This window comes from Opisthorchis viverrini (genome assembly GCF_000715545.1).
Source record: "Opisthorchis viverrini unplaced genomic scaffold opera_v5_14, whole genome shotgun sequence".
Classification (NCBI taxonomy): domain Eukaryota; kingdom Metazoa; phylum Platyhelminthes; class Trematoda; order Opisthorchiida; family Opisthorchiidae; genus Opisthorchis; species Opisthorchis viverrini.
In genome coordinates, this window is record NW_008751670.1 from 3405972 (window position 1) to 3424780 (window position 18809).

The 18809-nt window shown below is 42.9% G+C and overlaps 1 protein-coding gene across 1 annotated transcript; it reads right to left on the reverse strand.

The window, feature by feature from the left end:
• Positions 1-242: 242 nt before the first annotated feature.
• On the reverse strand, positions 243-18221 carry T265_12778 (hypothetical protein; the record flags this gene model as incomplete). Its single annotated transcript, XM_009165397.1, has 10 exons — positions 243-581; positions 2283-2514; positions 3086-3226; positions 5160-5314; positions 6843-7079; positions 9079-9306; positions 11378-11455; positions 14509-14616; positions 17457-17603; positions 18141-18221. Coding segments are annotated over 10 exons (1746 nt in total), but the record flags the coding sequence as incomplete, so codon positions are not given.
• Positions 18222-18809: the final 588 nt, after the last annotated feature.

An 18809-nucleotide genomic window follows, 5' to 3' on the forward strand; every position in this document is an offset into this window, starting at 1 on the left:
TAAATCTGATTAAAATGTTTTTCTTTTCATGAGTTGTACTCGCAAAACACTAAAAAAGTGATATTGGTGGGTCATTATTTTCACTTACTACTCACAGAGTTTTTCAGACGATGACTGTGGATGAAGTGACATTCTGTCATAACTGTAATGGGAGGAACGGGTTGGGAACCACTGCTGACATGCTAGGCAGTAGTTGGAACCACACACATTGGCTAGGAAGAACAATAACAAAACCAACGTACTTCAGGGAGTGTGCTAACAAAGTCATGGATATTGGCCTGACGAGCGGCTTCGATGATTTCTTCCATGGATACCTCTTTGCTATTGTCGCCATAGGCAATGTTTTCTCGGATGCTCAGATCGAAAAGATTCGGTTCTTGTGACACAATTCCGATTTGGCGTCGAATCCAACTAGGTGCGAGACTGCGTAGATTATGCCCGTCAAAGAATACTCCACTATCTGGACCGGCGTGGATAGGATCGTAGAACCTTTGGACAAGTTGGAGCAGTGTTGACTTTCCGCAACCAGAAACACCAACCAAAGCGACCGATTCACCGGCAGATATGCAGTGGGAGAAACGCTGTTTCGTCGAGGGGAAAAGATCGTTTTTTTCATGTTGCAGGGTGACTTAAGAGCGCAGCTACCTAAGTACGACAATTCGCAGTGCAATAAACAGAAAGTGGGAAGAGGAAACAGCTAACAACAAGCTTTTAAAAAATGCTGATATAAAATACAGTTTGATTTAACTCTATGTGGTATGACTGACGGTTCTGTCAGAAATTTCATAATAATATTCAGTTTCTTTTTTCTAGCTCTTAAAAACAGCGCTCAACCATACTTTTACCCCACAAATCGTAGTACAAATATACTCTACTTGTTCTCTGTACATGCTGGTTTGCGCAGTGAATCATTCTCCAGGGGTGTAACTTAGTTAGTCAGTATCAGTTTATTAGGGAAGAAGTAAGGATGACAGAAAGAGTTCACCGAGCGACCTGAGGCATCCGTTCGTCTTCGAATAAATGAATCATGCTAAACGTCACATATGAGCAGAAGCGTTCATAAATAATAGTATTATAGGTTGTTTCCAGCAGTCTGTTGGACCACGTCGAGTTACGCATTTGTAGATAAACTTCCATTTGAAAGATTTGGCTTTTGGGGGTTTTGCGCGTAAGGTTACAAAATGGACACAATTTTGAACGGCTCAAATCTTTGTTGATTGCGAGCAAACCGAAACTTGAACGTGCCACCTCGATGTGAGTGAGGACACGCGCTATCTCAAGTTCAACCTATGTTCCTAGCATCGACTAACCATGCCTTTTACTGTTCTTTTAAGTAGTACAGTGGGGGTAGCCTATAAAAAGGAGAATAAAACACACAACGGGATGCCTTTTTCCGTGTGCATCGACAGTTTTTCAAGCAGATCGTTTACACCAGTCTACTGTACTCTGTTTATGGTTGGCCGCAATAATCCGGATGGATGTTCAGTTTGTCAGCAGTGCTAAAAAGCACATCGGCTGTCAACGCTTGGTTTGAGCATGAAAGTAGCTTTCACGTTTCCAGGTAAAGCCTTTTACTTCAGCTAGATGGGTGGATTCGTGCAACAGTGTCACGCGAGAAAATTTATACTTGGACCTGAATCATATTAAAACAGTTCTGTCGTGAGATTCAGTTAACTTTTGCATAATACCTCGGCATACTTTCTAACTGCACTTTCCCAGTGGAGGTTATATCCGAGCAAACTTCCTAACAAATGCGGTTTTAGGTAAAAATGCTGCGGTTTTGAGCGTCATTAATTCTCAAGTAATGGTACGAGTTGAGCCGGGACGTCAGGTTAAAGTTGGTTAGCTCCTTTCCAGAATTCAGTCGAAGGAGTCTGAGTGCTTCCGAGGAGATTGCCGTCAGTGTGATTGGCTCTGCGAAATGACCGTCGGAACACTGAACACACATTAGAAGTCCGATTATCAATACGTCTTGTATCGGAGACGCCCAGATGCCGAGTGCGGTCAAATTGAGTAATCAGTTTACCAAAATTGGCACAGGATGTAAGTAAATTTGGATGTTGACAAACTAAAGCCCGACTAGCGGGATAAAAGATATGGGTATCAAAATGTGTGCCGCTGATTGGGGGAAATATGGTTTCAAGTGTTCTGGAACTTATTCGAGACGCGGCATTCTCCTGATAGATTATATGCCAATTCTACCGGATTCCTGTAGCTCAACTAATCTGTGGAAATCCATCATTGTATTAAAAAGACCACGAGGAAATTCTCTTATAACCTACCTTCAGTATCCGCGTGCCTGGACGACTGGGGTAAGTGAACGTCACATTCTTGAACTCAACTTGGCCTGTGAACTGTTCAGTTGGTTTTTCACCCGCGTCCGTCAAGATATGCGGAATTCGATCCATTGTGCTAAATATCGATTTGGCTGCCTTTGTTGCTGCAGTTAGTTCCGGTACAACTGATGCAGTTCGACCAAGTGACTGGGAACTCATATTTAGAACGATGAAGACTCTGAAATCATACAAAGGCATACGAGTGATCTTCTATCGGATGCTACTAAGAAACGGATACTGCAAAGGCTAAGCGCGGCACCAGTCATTCGGTGGCAAAGTCTAACTACACCAAGGCAATGATTCACTTGAATGCTTTTCACGCTTGTTTCGTGGACCATTGGATATTTTCTTTACAATGGTGTTCTATCTTGCACTAGACGCTAAGTACTTTGAAACACATATTCAGCTAATAGAACACAAGTGGCGCAAGTAGCTATAGACAAACAGAAAGGATATTCCGTACGAATCACAAACATAGGTTTCCACTAGTTAGGTGAAACCCAGAAATCCATCACTAATTCATTAAACTGAGAGGATACTTGCGGTTTTGTCCACCCGAGCAAACCATGCACTAATACAGCTTTCATGAATTGTTTGAGTTGACAGCTGCTTTCAGAATGCGTAAATAAGTGACGCAAAACCAGTTTCATATTTAAACGTTTGTTGACTTCGCTAGTCTGGAGAGAAAGTTTAGGCAATGAAGATACGACTAGCCGTCATTCAATGGACATGGGACTCTGACTGCTTACCTGAATAGTCCAACCAGTGTCAGGCTGTTTTGACTCAACAAATATGCGCCCAATGACATCGATGCAGCGAAACAAAACATCATGATTGATTGAGTCAATGCGAACACCAGTGAAGTGACCAAGTTGTCTTTGAGTTCGGATCTGAAAGAAAGGAGAAGAACCGATTTACTGATCAATGGGATACATGGTCATAATTGGGTGTTCAAATGTAGAGCCTTAGCATAATGATTGTCTAGTAAAATTACAGTGTTGTAATCATTTTCCTGACCAGAGTGGCGGTAGAAAACTGAGAAAGACCAGGAAATTCGCACTCGTCCACAGTAACTTCAAGCCAAGAGCCAATGAAATACGTCCAGCAAAAACGAAGGACAGCCATGAAACTTCGATTTCCAGACACTACTTGACCCACCACATAGAGAGTGTGTTTATCAATAGGCAACTTCCTGCTCCCAAGTCAGAGTAATCCCAGAAATCCAACATTTATTGCATTTACTATCTTACATGTTGGCTATCAGTTAGTCTGTAGTGGCGGTGATACGTAGAATGCCAGTACAAACCTGTACTTATGTGGGTTTATTTCAGAACACTGGGACAGCTGTCCAAGTAAATGGTTTGACGAAACCGAGACACGTTCCCAAACCAACCGAGTAAAGCCTGCAACACGCCCTAGCACACTAATTCCAAAGTACCGTTTACTATCCTGTTATATTGTGCCAGTGAATCCTGAAGATTAATCTATACTGACGGACTTTGTGAGCACAGAAACTGTGGCGATAAATCAATCGCAGCTTTCGGTGTCTCTTCAAAAGCTATACAACCTCAGTCTGCACAAGTCATGGATAATGTGTTCCAATAATAAAGAATGCAGTTTATTTGAGAGTATGTGAACTCGAATTCGAACCACTACTTGTGCCCAATAGGTCACAATGTATGCAGGAGTTTCTGCTCGAATTTATGGAGATGGCATAAAGCTAACCATCTCGCCTACTTTTCAGATGAAACCGGATTTAATATTCTAGTGTGAAAAACATCCAGGCATGACTGCTGCAACCGATACGATGTATGACTTAGTTTTCAGAGCTGAAGATAAAAAGTTGAGAAGTTTTGAAAGAGTTAAACGGACACTGCTTAGGTTTTTTGGTCCTCGCGGAGATCTGATAAGTAGCAAGTCAACGACATCTGGAATTCAGGATATTCAGGATAGTAGTAGCAGTTTGACTGGAACAGCAAAGCAATCCAGTATGCTTTTCGTTCTGACTGGTATGTGTGAACTGGACGTAGCAGGACAAGAGATATCGCCTACTTGCTGATTCTGAGCAAACGGAAACGTGTAGGTGATCGCCGCCATAACAACCATATCAAAATCCAAACCTTATTGAATTGGTGCTTATAATGCGTAAAAATAAATGGCAGGCGATTTTCTCAAGTGATGAAAGTGCGCGGCAAATCCATTGCAACAAGCAGTCAGTTCAGTTCACATTTGCCGAACAGTCACGTTGTGTTGCAGTCAACTGTGAAGACTGCTGGTCAGTCTTTTAATGAATCGGGACAAAATGTGTGTTGGGTTTCTGAAAAGGACCAGGATTCACTTTCTTCTGCTGTGGTCTCATCGGTTCAAGCGCACACTTGACCATCGTGAGCCGAAGTGAGTGGCTTCTAACAGCCTGGTGAATTCAATTAGCAATCGGTCCAAAGTGTTTGATTCACTCACAGATCAGACGTGGCCCCACAGATTCGCAACTCACGCAGTGCGAATCGCTTGTCCGACTTATCAGTTAGACAGCTCATGTGTCTTACGTGATTCTTCATTCCGGAGCATAACACTGCTGAAGATACTCAACAAAAATGAAATAACTACGCACGTCTCAGTATAGGCTGACTCAAGGAAACGGGCGACAATTGACCAAACGACACAACTTGAGTGACCGAAGATAAAAAGCAATCACCCCACAACATCGATCATAGAACAAACAGTTAACCTTTGGCACTGATTTGAATCTGCCCAGGAATCAAATACTCAAGAGAAAATTAACCAGTCTATCGAAACATGGGAAGGACGAATGCAACGACTTACTTAAGATTGCTCTGCAAGGCATTTTTGAACCGCTTGTAAAAGTAATCCTCCAGATTGAAAGCGAACACAGTTTTTTCTGCGCTCAAAGCTTCTTGTGCGATTTTCATGGCGAACAAACTAACCGAAGCTCCATCTCCACCCTGCATTCTCTTAACCTGGGACCACGAAGATGGGGGTGGAAGGAAAATTGGAACGTGTATCAGACAAAGCTAGTGAGCACGAACTCACTGAGCAGTATCACAACAAATACAGTTGATTGAATTAGGTTTACAGCAGTGTTGCCTTTTAAGCTGAGGGTTCTCTTGCGGTCTCATCATAAAACGACCAAGCATCAACGACGTTTATCCTAATTGCTTTACAAGGCCACCCTTTAGGAGGCTTTCAAACGCGGTCATCCCAAGATAGACCGCCCTCGGGAGACAACGTACGCGTTGATACAAATCTTTTCCTTCTGTCTGGTGGGCTAACTCCGACTGGGTGGTCTCATCGTCATCGTCGACAGTATTCAACACGGATGGTTCACTGTCGTAACTGAGTGGTATAGTTGACAGACGATCAGCACGAGTTCTTACTGTCGACAGACTGCTAGAAATTACAGCCCAAAAATCAAATCAGATCAACCGGCTTTGATAATGTTCCATCTCAACTTGTCATGCAAAGCGAACTAAACATGACTGGTGGTTAATCAACCACACCCGAGCTAACTATATTTCGACAAATTGAGAACTAAGCATGAGGATAGATCTACGAGTGCCTTTTTCAAGCCTAGACGGGAATGAAGGAAGAATTGGGGTCGCATTCGTGCTAACCAAACTTTATGCAAGTTGTGAGGTCATTCATAAGTGACATGTTATGAGATGTGAGTTTTCGGGAGTAGTTACTAAAATATTTGACGCCAAAACAATGAACTGCAGGAATGAGCTACGGATTTCAGCAGGCTTCGTGGTATTGATCGATTATTCACCTAATAATATCAGAGAGAAAAACTCACAACCGAGCACAGCGAGAAGTTAGACCGATGCTCGCTCAGAGTTTGGAAAACGAATAGGGTGGTACAGTGGGGCGCACAAGTTGAAAAGATGAGATATACTTGAACAACCGTGGGCAGTCACCGTTTACTGAAGCTTATCAGCTTTACCGGGCATTGGCTGTGCATAACAGCGGAGCCACTCTTAAACTCAGCGGGCTGCCTTCAGCTGACTGTGAAAGCCAGAAGAACACCTTGGACCTTTGAAGCTCAAGTCCCAATTACCTCAATCTGCCGACCGTCCTCCTCGATTGTCTTTTGTTTTCTTGTCCGATCGACAAGATGTTCGTGAAGCTGTTCCTTCCAATAGGAAAACCACGTTCCCTGGGAGTGCCAGCCGCCGTATAATATGTGAAGAGAGACGTATGGTCAGTTAATGGATACGTTTCCATGGGTTTTAGCCCAAGATCGGGAAATCTGAAAGTTGATCAAGCTCATTCGAAATTTCGACCTGAAAAAAGGCCGGGACTTGAAACGTTCGAACCACCACGGGGTTAGCCTGGCATTTGTCGCTTCTATGACTCAAGCGTTTTTAACTACCTTCGTGCTGTCTTCAACGTATTGACTTGTAAGCCGTGAAGAACAAGCTGGTTTCCTCAACGGTCGTGGTTCGGTTGTTTGGAATCTAGAATGAAGGCCAGATGCCTGAAAGCAACCAATAAATGCCCGAAATTTGCTGAGACTCTCAGCTCCGTTAGATGTTGACCAGACAGAGAACACCCCTCAATATGCAGCGCGTCGCAGCCTCGTACCAAGGGCAGACAGTGTGCGTCAGCATTGGGTCCAGTTAGACAGTGTCCCTCCACTCGCACTCGCACGCACTCACGCTCTCGCACTTGATTGTTCGGAATATAGCTGTTGTGTTTTCTTCTGTCCTTTTCCGACAGTAGGCACTGGAGCGGGTCAGCAGTCAAATACAACAGATTGGCGAATCAGCAGATATAGCGTGAATCTGGCATGAAGACAAAGTATCGAGCACCGTTGAATTTCTCAGCAATCGATACTACTGGTATCTAGATTTGATGGACCGGACATCTCCTTGGGAGTATGTACAAATGATGCGCTTAAAAAATCCCACTTTGTGGTTTATTAGTGAGGCTTTGTGTGACAGTATGCGGGGATGTTGTAAGGTTTCCAAGAGACATACCAAGTGCAGTGTTCCTGCGCTGCAAACAAATACTTGGTGACTTTATCCGAAGCAAGCCTTATCAGTGGATGATACCAATATAAATGCTCGGGAAGAAGGCGAGAAACAGATGGGTGCATTCAATGGAAAAATGAATCACAACATCTATCATGCAGATCCCAGGAAATAGCCAAGCAAAAAGCAAATAACTATCCGGATCAGAGATTTACAACAAGATGTAGTACGTGCCGAAAGCAAGAGCTCCAAGTAATATTCAGAGAGCTTTGGAACATGAAGAAAAAAGGCATAGGTGAAATGCACCCATTTGCAAATTGAATTGGGGTTAATGGGGAACTCAAATGAATCCTAGTTGAATCTCCCATCTACGGCATTCTTCAACTAAGCATGTTGTAGAAAGGCCACCTCATGTTTCAGTGGTCCCCGAGTTTCCGCTAACCTTATATTCTCCTCGAACATGAAATCGAACGAAACTGGTGAAATGAGAATCCAGTTGGGATAGTTAACTAAATCCCAGCTGAATACAAACGAGAGCACTTCACCAAGTCGGTGTTGAAGCAGAGAATCAGGTTAACGTAATTTCGGGGGACTATCTGATGAGTTCCAAGAAGGTCAAGCTCGATAGTGGGCTGTCGGACAGTTTTCGCCAACTTTATAAGTAGTGTTGGTAAGTGGGCAAATATCAATTCCCACAACAAAACGAAACCTCACGAGGAATTGCTTGTGCATGTGTTAGTGGTGCTAGGAAGCGAGTACAACGAACTTGTGTCTACTTATTGTGCTGAAGTAGTGAATCAAGAATGCTATAATGGAAATCCGTCTTTGTGTGCAGGAAAATAGGCTTTCGGTGACTATAAGACACTAGTCATGTCATGTAATGTCAAGAAGAGTTAAATGAGTGCTTAGAACTACCTCCAGGGTAACGTTATTTTGTTCTAGGAGTTAAAAAATTAAGTAGTACCACACTTCATTTGCACTAGATATGATCAGCATCAGGATGGGGAATTAGACAAAAATATTACTTCCTCATTCTGATGTCGAGTGGGGTCTAAACATGTCACAGAAGTGCTCAACATAAATTGCATACTTGATGGAACTCAAGAGGCTGTGTTCACTCGTCTCGTTTCGTTGGTTCCATACGTGGCTCAGTAAGAATCAAACCTGTTAGTATTCGTCCTGTGCAGTGATTCACTGACACTGGTTAATCCGGGGAGAAATGCGAGTTCACCGAATGATCACAGTGATAAACACAGCAAGGATCTGAGCACTTCTCATTGGTAAGGTTGGTGATCAGGTCCACAACGGAGGGACGAGGTAAGCAGAAAGGGATTGTCTTCCTGGTGAACCAGTAGAAATCACCGTTTGACTTCTGCTCAATACATTTGATTGATGATAACTAGGGATAACTAGCGTTTGAAACTGTATCGTATTTACGGAAAAATAATCTGGACTGTCAGACAATTGTTGTCTAGAGGTTGTCCTCGTAGGGTCTCGCTATTTAGTCAACAGCAAAGGTGTCTGAGTAAGGGTGTGTTCCTCACACAGGGAGGGACACAGATCATTAATGGCATGAGCTAGTGGAAACCGATACACCAATGCAGAACCTCTTCAGCGGCAAGTTCGATAAAAAAAACTCACTGTTGCACCCTTACAAAACAACGGGTTTTAACACAAGATCGTTCACACCCCGTATGAGACTTATTAGAAAAAAAACAGGGTCACATAAGGGACAACTGTTTTCAACTCACTTGGAGCATTCCAGAAACGACCAATATTGGAGCAAATCCCATTACAAGTAATGCTAGTTGCCAACCGTTGATGAAAGCCACAACAATGGATATGATACTTAGAACTCCAGCCTCAACGATAAATCCTAGTGATGATCCAGAGAGTGACTTGAGTTTGGACGCTTCTGTTGCCAGTCTTGCAGTAAGAATACCCGGCTGGTTCTCTTGACGATCAAACCATCCAATGTCCTAAAATGAAAGAAAATGGCTGACTACCATTCCACATGCGATGAACATATCACCGGGATCCTACATGCAGCAAGCCATACAAGTCAAGAGTAAAGCGTGACTGACAGCAGTGTATGCAGAACTCTGGCTCATTGCTGCTCACATCAAGGTCATGCAAAATTCGACCTCTAGCTGTACTAGTGCTGGTGGTTGCCAGACCGGACTACTATTGTTGGCTGGCCTCTGTTACAAATGGCCATTGACAGCAGTTTGGTAGGTGGACGTCTGCACAGCGTTATGACAACGCAGATGGGTTCGTACAAGAAAGAAAACCAATTGGTCTAATGTGAAAAGAATCAGTGAACAAGCACACAGAGACCTCTCAGAAGTCATTGACCGACTCCTGTGTGGTATTGTTTGGAAGAAAAATAGAAACGGGTTTCTGGCATATAATCCATTAGTTCTTTTTGTAACAGTACCTCACTACCCGCGAAAATTTATTCCGTCATGTGCCTTGGGGGGTAAGCGAAACGAAACAGGCGTGGAATTTCGGTAAGGCTAGAAACTACCACAGCTATACAGTGCTTTTTGGCCTTCCAGGATGGATGGACTTCCCTCGTATTATCAACAAACTACTGATGAAGGTCGTTGACATCAAACGAGTGTAAACCTACTGTAGCGCACAACAAGACAGAAATCATTTGACACGCATAGAGTGTAAGCCACTGCTAACGTCATCACATTGATCACATCCACCACAGTCCACGAGCTGCACTCAGCAGAAGTGATATCCACATTAACCGACGCCTTATTAAGGTCACGAACAAAATGTTCTCTTTTGTGAATGCCGCTCACTGATGGCTTATGCTTTACGGATGACAACGGAGACATCGCAGCAATCAACTGATGCGGACTGCAATAGCTATTTCTGTGAGAACGAAATTCGTCCCACCACATTAACTAGGGGAGTCATAGCAACCGGTTCTTTCAATGGTGCATTCACGGGTCACCTCTCTTCAGTTCTCTTCACCTCTCTTCAGCACAGGTCGAACCTTCAGTGACGGTTTTGAGTGTAAAGGGAGGATTTGAAGAAGTTGACCGATGATATGCAGTAATTTGGCATGAACGGATAGCGCAATTAGTTTAGACTAGCACTACTAACGGATTCCGCCCTGTAATGACACAAAACAGTGTCTACCGTGCTGGACGTGTATTGAAAATTAAGATGTCACAAGGTGAGTTAGAGACGAAAAAATGTCGCATGCAGTAGCGGTTCACCTGATTTATCGTTGACTGAGGTGTTGCAAGTGGGATGGTTTCGATAGGTTGTTCTAGAAGGGTTGCCAAGATGACAAGTACACTACTAAGGAGTGATACCAGTGTAGCGGTGGATACTAATGATGAGGCGTGCGAGTAGTATGCGGTTTTCTCGCAAATCCGCTTCGCGTCTATTGATAAGTGAGATTTGTTACGGAGTTTGTGGAGTTGCTTTGTAGCGTTCGTCTGCATTTGAGTAATAGTCAATGAATATCCAGGAAAGTTCAGGAGGACGCTTTCGAGATGATAGGTATTCAGTTTTTATGAACAGGATGCAAATGACAGTTTTGCTTCGCTGTCTAATATCTGTAACTGTTGGTGTTTTCTAATAAACATTAACTTTGCAGCGAAAGCCTTCTTCCATTCACCAGTAGAAGTGATCGGGTCGTTGCAGTAACGAGGGTCATAAAACAGGTGGGATAAGGTAATCTATCAAATGTAAGTACAACGATAATGTCATGGTGCGTAGATGGTAGTCAGTGGTTCAATTGAATGATTTTCTAAAGTGGAGTGATTCGGTGAATCCTTCGGTGGTTAGTGTGGAGTAGAAAGTCGGTGTTTGATACACCGGTTCGAATGGAGAACAAAAGACGTGCCCTGTCGTCTGGCGAATTAAGACCAACATCAGAATCACCTGCCGCGACTCAACAAAATGATGGAAGCGTCCGGTCTTTACAGAAACTCTTGAATGGTCATATATGGTGCAGAATAGCTCGCATAAAAAAATGAATAAAGAACTTGCTAATCAAACGGTGGCTTTGTGTGCTACACTCACTTGGCTCAAAATGGCCTTGAAAAGCTGACTTCGGAGCCGCTGCGTGAGGCGCTCTCCTGACATACCAAAGAAATACCCCTGTTAAAAGTAAATATGAAACGAATATAAAGTCAGACAACAGAAGAAGCTTTTGCTTCGTACTTCGTGTTGCACATGGAAACATTGTGGGGGCCTCAGAAGCCCTCCATGGGTAGTTTCAAAAGGAAATTCACTGAAATCCCAATGCATCATAGTTATTAGGGATTTTGAATAAAGCTGGTGAAACTGGTGTTGTTCTTTAAACTCTGTTGACTAACGTTTTACTGCAGTTTACGAATAACTTTTAGGAGGTCGCTACGTAGTCCCCAACATAAACAGTTGTGTATAAGTTCCCTCCTAATTTGGACTAGCAAAACACTGTTGTACACAAAGCTGTCCTGCATTCTAGCATCAGGGTGTCCGAATCCTTGCATCGCGGACATAGTTACTCTTGCAATAGCTAACAAGCTTGAAAACATCTGTTATCAATTGTACTATTAAAAGAGACATGTTCCCATGAAAGCGTTCGTCATGTATTTGCAGGTAACTTTTGGCACGTGTTTAAGAGAGCTACGACAACTTTTGGTGGTAAATTTGGCGCATCAGACCATCATGAGCCACACGGAATTTGAGATGTGCGTAATTACACGAAGCTTTATCGGTTGAGATCTTTTCACTTCAGAGAGGGGTATAAACTGGATCAGACTGCCGTAGTATGCCCAAGTGGACCATTTTCAGTATAACTTAGCTTGCGGACTCTCATAATTGAGTTGCAGCAGTTGCAAGTCGTTTTTCAAGAGGTTTTTCAACTAAGCCGTTCCTATTGGTTTGACGGATCAATGCAACCGTGTTTACTCGATTAATTTGGCTGAAGCCAGCTACAGGAAGCCAGTGCAATCAAACGTGGTAAAGTACCGGCATGACCAACTTCTCGTATAATGGAATTTAACGCCAGAAGTTGTTGAACCAGACAAGATGTTACTGAATGTCCAAAATGGTTAGGTTGAATAACACATCATCCTTGAATCACAAATACATGCTGCACCTGCTGTGTGTTGTAGTGACAGTGACAGCAATGCAGTGGCTCTAACAAGAAGCGCTTTATAAGGTTCATCAACTTCATTGCTTTGTTGCATGGCTGTTTGGAGTAAATACGTTTGTATTGGCAGTTACATACATAGGCGGTTGGTCAAAGTTCCCTCCCGAAGAAGTATTAAATTGCGAATTATATCATGAGTGGTGAGGGTTCTGCGAAGGAGCTGCGGGTAAGGATTTAAAACCTACCAAGAACACTTCCGAATCTATTGTTTCTTTCCAAGATAGAGCAGAGGGATAAATTAGACAACTTGGGACATACTACTTTCAAAGAAAGAGACTACGATTCTTCAGAAATCGTTAAAAACGAACATTATTTGGTTTAGCAATTGGTTTCTCTTTAAATACGGCGAGGAAGAACGCTTAAAAATCAAGCGAAGCTCTACCACTCACTTTCGGTACATGGATTTGACACCTGCTAGTGATCTTGACAGCCGAATGTTCCTTAAAAAGTGTGGTCCCACGTGGCTTTTGTGTGCTCAAGCAAATTACTTGACGTCCCAAGTGAAGTACCATGGAGTTTGACGTTTACATTACTTGATCCGATTTTTTCATAGAGGCCACGAACATCGGAAATCAAGCACTTTCAGCCACTCGGAGAAAGAATGGTCACGTACCTGTGTATTCAGACGAGAAGACTAGATTCCTAGAGGATCATCTCGTGAGAATTACAAAGATCCTGCCCTTCAAACGAAGGTTGCTCAGTTGGTTGAAAAGCCTTTTCGAGATACGATTGAATATAGGACTGTTAGCTGTTAGCAGAGTGGAGATTGTATTATAGCCCAGAAATAATGAGGCCAAAAGACGCTTCTTTTTTTGCCTACTGAAACGTCTTTCGTGAATCATATTCGCCTCAATTCATTTGGAAATGAAGCGTGCTGGCCTACGTGTCCACGAATGTCTCCTCGAGCCTCGAGATACAGAATTTCACTGAAAACAAATCCTGTTCAGACAGCGTCACCTTCAGACCTGTTTCCAAATGGATTCATCACAGGCGCAAATCAATTATTCTGGTAGCCTAATTGGGCACAAAATGTAAAGATGTGAACAAATGAAGCTATTTCGATCTAGCTGACAAACGCTTTGAACCGATTGAGCAGCCATCGTTTTCGGAAAAGTTACCAAGCCTTTCCGAAAACGATGTTTTCATCTATTTTGGAATATTGCTGTGAAGTTTGGTGGCACGCAAGATTAACAGGTGAGACTTACTGGTGTTACTTTTGAAATGACTCCAGCCATCAAAGTGTGACAGCGGACAACTTCACCAGTATTGATTTATCGAGTGATATTCACAAATTCACTATTTTATCGAGTACACGAAGTACACAAACTAGGCGTTTAAATGCCTAATAGTATCTGATGTTTACTACTTTTCGTAAAAGAATGATATGCCAATCGGAATAACGCAAAACATGAAGAGACGACGGATATCTCGAAAAATTTATAGTTTACTTGAGGTTTATTGGATGTCAACATGAAACTATGGATTTGGTCTAGCTTCTCATGAAAAGTGAACCTCCCTCCAAGAAAAGGCCACCCTGATCGGATCACAAGAGCTGCCTGTAGAAAAACCTCAACTGTACTACCAGGGTTCATCACAATAATTCAAACACTTTAACCTAACTTGGTGTACCTAGCATCACAAGCCTCCACAGCATGTTGCATGATATTTCGATCGGTCCACCTAATTCGACCGAAAATGGAAAATAGAAGCTCGTGAAAACTTTTTCTAACTTGAGCACTCAAGATCGGTTAGGCGCTAAGTTAAGCAAAAGACACATGTGGATTTCGCTGCGCGAAGCCGACTACGAAATGGTCTTGCTTGTGTCAAGATAGTAGTGAATTTATAGACTAATCAGAACTGTCTATTGGGATGCATTCGGTTAGGGGTAACTGCAATTCTCTTTCCCAGTGATATTCGATTGTTTCTCAACAGACGGATGAAGAACAAAGATAGACTAAATGATGCGGTGCATGTCTGATATCGTAAACCACTGGCCCAGGTGTCACTGGCTCACCTCGCCTAGCGTCCCCAAAAATCGAAGGCCACCAACCATTGCCATCAGACCTGAGATAAGACGCACTTGCTCGCGCATCAACGGCGGGCTGTTCACCAGTGTGAAGATCTGTAAGTGAAAGAACAGGAAATCATTTTGTAGAGATTTCCTTTTGTTTTATACAAGGCATTTGGCATAGGCAAGACTACAGACGACGTCTGCGTTTTACTGAGAGAGTTTCTGACTCCATCTCGGCCTATTTTATCATGAATGGGTCTACGAGAACTCAAACGGAATGTGTGGTATGAGTGATATGAGGATTTGTCAATTATGGAGATTTATATTCGGTGCCATGCATTTTTCTTTAAAATCCACTCAAGCCAAGCGGTTCGTTTTGTCCTAATTTTTTGGGGATGGGAGCAATGAATGAACATAGGGACCAAATACCAGGTTAATTCACCACTGGATGCATCTGTTATGACATTTTAACTGCAGATTATTTTCTCAGGAATATGGGTATCATACCCGCTTTTCCGTAACTTGGGGTCCACAACGTTTCCACTTGAACCATCCGAAAAATTGGAAGGATCATGCTGGCTACAAACTAGTCGAAATTCCTACTCTTAATTTACAACCAGTGCTTCGATGCAAACGTCGCCACGTGATGTTTGAACTAAGTATCTTCCAAAATATCAGACGGACTATTCCATTGGTCATCCCGGAAAAGCATGTGCTGGAATTTTAACGAAAATTTGGTTGGAATCATGCATGTATCCTGATGTACGTACAGAGGAGCAACAGCTAGCTCGCATACATTAGATGAAGAGCATAAAATTCCGTCTTGTTGACGCAACTTTTTCTTGGCAGACTGCAGCATCGAGTTGTCTTCGCAACTGACAAAAATGTCTGTTGTCCCAATAGGGTGAGGATTTATTCACGAGAGACATCCACAAAGTAATGGCAATTGACGTCTTTACTTAACACTTCTTGGAGTTTCTGGATACAATAGACCTCCCATCGGTGTTTTTCCTTTTAGGATATAACAGCACCCCAGTTAGATTCGGCTGTTTGAAAATGATACAAGGAAGTCACAGAATGTATATCTTCGATCAGAGGAAAAACGTTAGATCTATGTGACGCGTATATCACTAAGGTGTGATGACTCCAGAGCATGACTAACTAGCTCACTACAGAAACTAGTAATTTCTTGTCCCCGGCTTAACTCGAAGAAGAAGGAAACCAGATTTTTATAAAGGAAACTACTCACAAGTTTGCTGAACACGTTTTGACAGCCCATGACCGGTTTTGCCATTCTTGGGGCTCATCAGGTAGGCGCGGTCCCCGAATCTCCGTCAACTTTATGTTTTACTCGAACGCGAATGGGACTGATACCGACAAATACAATTATTGAAGAATATCCTGAACGAGAAATTCACTTAATTGTCCCGTGAAAACCAAACTGATATGCAACTGAGTGTGCTCGTCGTAGGAAAACTGGATAATTTTTATTGAAAAGATCCAACTTGACAATACACTACTAAGAACGAAACAAGTTCCAAAAGTTCGTAAGCTACTGCTTTTCATAACTCATTGTCTTCAGTCTGCATTGCAATACGACACTTCCAGAACAGCGGTATGTAATGTACATTCTTAGCAAAGCGAATTGAAGTACATTCAAGTTGACTTTTATATTACTGCGGAATAGTTCATCGGAAGGTACGTAACGTCGATCATCACTTGGAAGTCTACCAGTAATGAACTACAGGGAAGGGCACTTTGAATGAAAGTTTCTTCTTGGAGGGCAGCAAGTGTCTTCTCTTTCATTCGTTCACAAACTAAGTGGGCTGTAACGAAAGACACAGCCTAATTCCAGCTGAGTCTCTCGCTCCTTAATGAAAATATTGCGCGATATCTCGATAACCATGCAAACGAAAGTATAAAGCAGCCTCTATGTGGCACATTTAGTTGAAGAGTGGCATGACTGGGATTCATGTGAGTTTTCTAAATTAGTTTGTGATGGGGTTTGTTTCGAGGATTGCGCACAATTTGGGTTCAAGAACATAGTTGACTTGGAATCGGGGTCATGCGTACCCGATGTGTTCTAAGCAGGGTGAAACCCCTCGTTGTTTATCAGAGATCTTCCAGAAATCTTATGAGTGACGTTTCGTTTATCTGCTGCTTCATTATCATGTGGTTCATTTTCTCGAGTGAGTGATTGCTATTCTGCTTTTTAGGGCGCAATCAGCAATTTGAAGAAACATTCCAAGGTTCAAAGGCTTCTGTTGTGGACCACAGTCCCTTAATGCCTGCTTATTACCGTGAACCCCGGTCTGGATAGCTGCCTCATGGCCTGGTGCGCTTAACCAAACCGGAAAAGCCAATGAACGTGCGAGCCAGCTGCTCTATTGATCAAAGTCGTGTATAAGCGGTCAAAAGTGATACTGAGAATACAACTTATCTGTCAATGACGAGTAGAGAACAACCAATGAAATCTGTTTCAACGAAAACGGTTATTTCATTGGCAGGTATATAATCCCGTTACGTTCGGAGCCGGTCCTCCTAACAGTTTCCCCAATGGTTGTCTAGGGCTAGAATGCGGGCCCAGTTGCCCTACAATTTATAAGGCGGACATAAAATAGCTGGGATTCAACCAGAACTAACACATGGTGACCTAATGTCCGCAGTGTGGTGTTGGCAACGTCGTACACACGCGGCGTCAGTTTTAACTGGATCAAGGTTGGATATTCTCATGTTAATCCTGATTCTTCCGCATGCGCAGTACGCAACAGCTGATTGCATATTACTCCTGCAAATGAGTTTGTTATGCAAATGACCATCGCACTGAATGAGTAGCCAACAAGTTTGAGAGATGACAGATTTTGTTTTACAAACGCCTAAACAACTGACAATAATGGTAATGTGAAGCAACCAGCAGTAGGTTATCGTATATTCGTTGTGCGCCAACTCACTTCAAAAAGCTGCGAATACAGAATCGCGAAAACTGGTTGTGTCGCACCAGAAACAGCCGAGCATAAACATCCAAGTACAATGAATGCGAGTTCCGGTCTATTCATCCGTAGCATCCGGGCCAAGGGTGATCGTTTTATTTGCTTCAGCTGCAAACAACAAAAATCATACCAGCGAGGAAAAAATTACCAGGATCGCTGGGAGTGATACCAGCACTTTGTCAAACGAATAACTTCCTTATTCAGATGAGAATTCTGCCGGTAATCAGAGACCGGTTTAGACTGATATGGCACCAAGAACTCGCTTTTCTCATTAAAAAAATAACAAAAGTGGAAAGAAGCTCTTCTTACTTTGTTTGATATGACAGATGAAATGGAGCCGGACTGCAACGACAACTTCGACAGCGCGTCCAAGGAAGCCTGATTGAGATCAATATAAACGTAAGCGAAAGCCAACATTAAAGCAAGGGAAGTATTTCGACAGTGTTAAACAAACTGTAGCTCACTTCTCCCTGAAGTGCGAATTAATTTAGTCGCCACTGAGCTAATTCACGTTTACATCACTATCGTTTGAACGGTCGTTCCCCCGTCTGGGCGAAATTATTTTGGTGCGTTCACACCAAAGAAGGGAACGCCGGACTCAAGTAGTAATCTTATCAGAGATCATCAGCATTCCATATCCTTGACCGTGCCCCGATTTGAACTTCGGATATCTGAGATGCGAGGTAAGCTTGTTACGACTACTCCAGCAGCGTACGGTGGACACATTTGAATTTCCACGTCTTAAGAGGCGGACTTGTTCACGTTTGAGCTATATGACTTGTTTGTCGACACCTCGAACGACGATCCAGTAAACGAACTGTTTGTGCCGGCTGACTGGCCCGGCTATCAGGACATCCTAGTAACTGCGACGGATGTTTGAAACCATCTGGACAATTTTTGAGTACTTTTAGGTCGTTTTGGGATGTGAATTCACTTTAACATCACTCTTGCTTGAAAAGTCAGGTAGTTTTAGGTTTTCGGGATGTGAAGAATTCACGTTAACATCACTCTTGCTTGAAAAGTCATCCCTCTGCCTCTGTCACAAGAACAAGGTGGCCAGGGGAGGAGGACAACTATTCAATTGGTGGTGGTGCGATTCTACAAGCCCAACAACCAACTATAATTGGACAATTATACAACTACTATCCAAATTCCAGTAGTAAGAGAATAACAAGAGAACGTGGTGGCGTGCCGAGCTCACAATGACTAACGTTTCCAGCGAACTTCGCGTCTTCCACTTGGTCGGCCAGTTGAGGGCGTCGATAACCATTGTCACGTAGCTTGGAGGAAACCTACACTTTTTTGGATTACCTA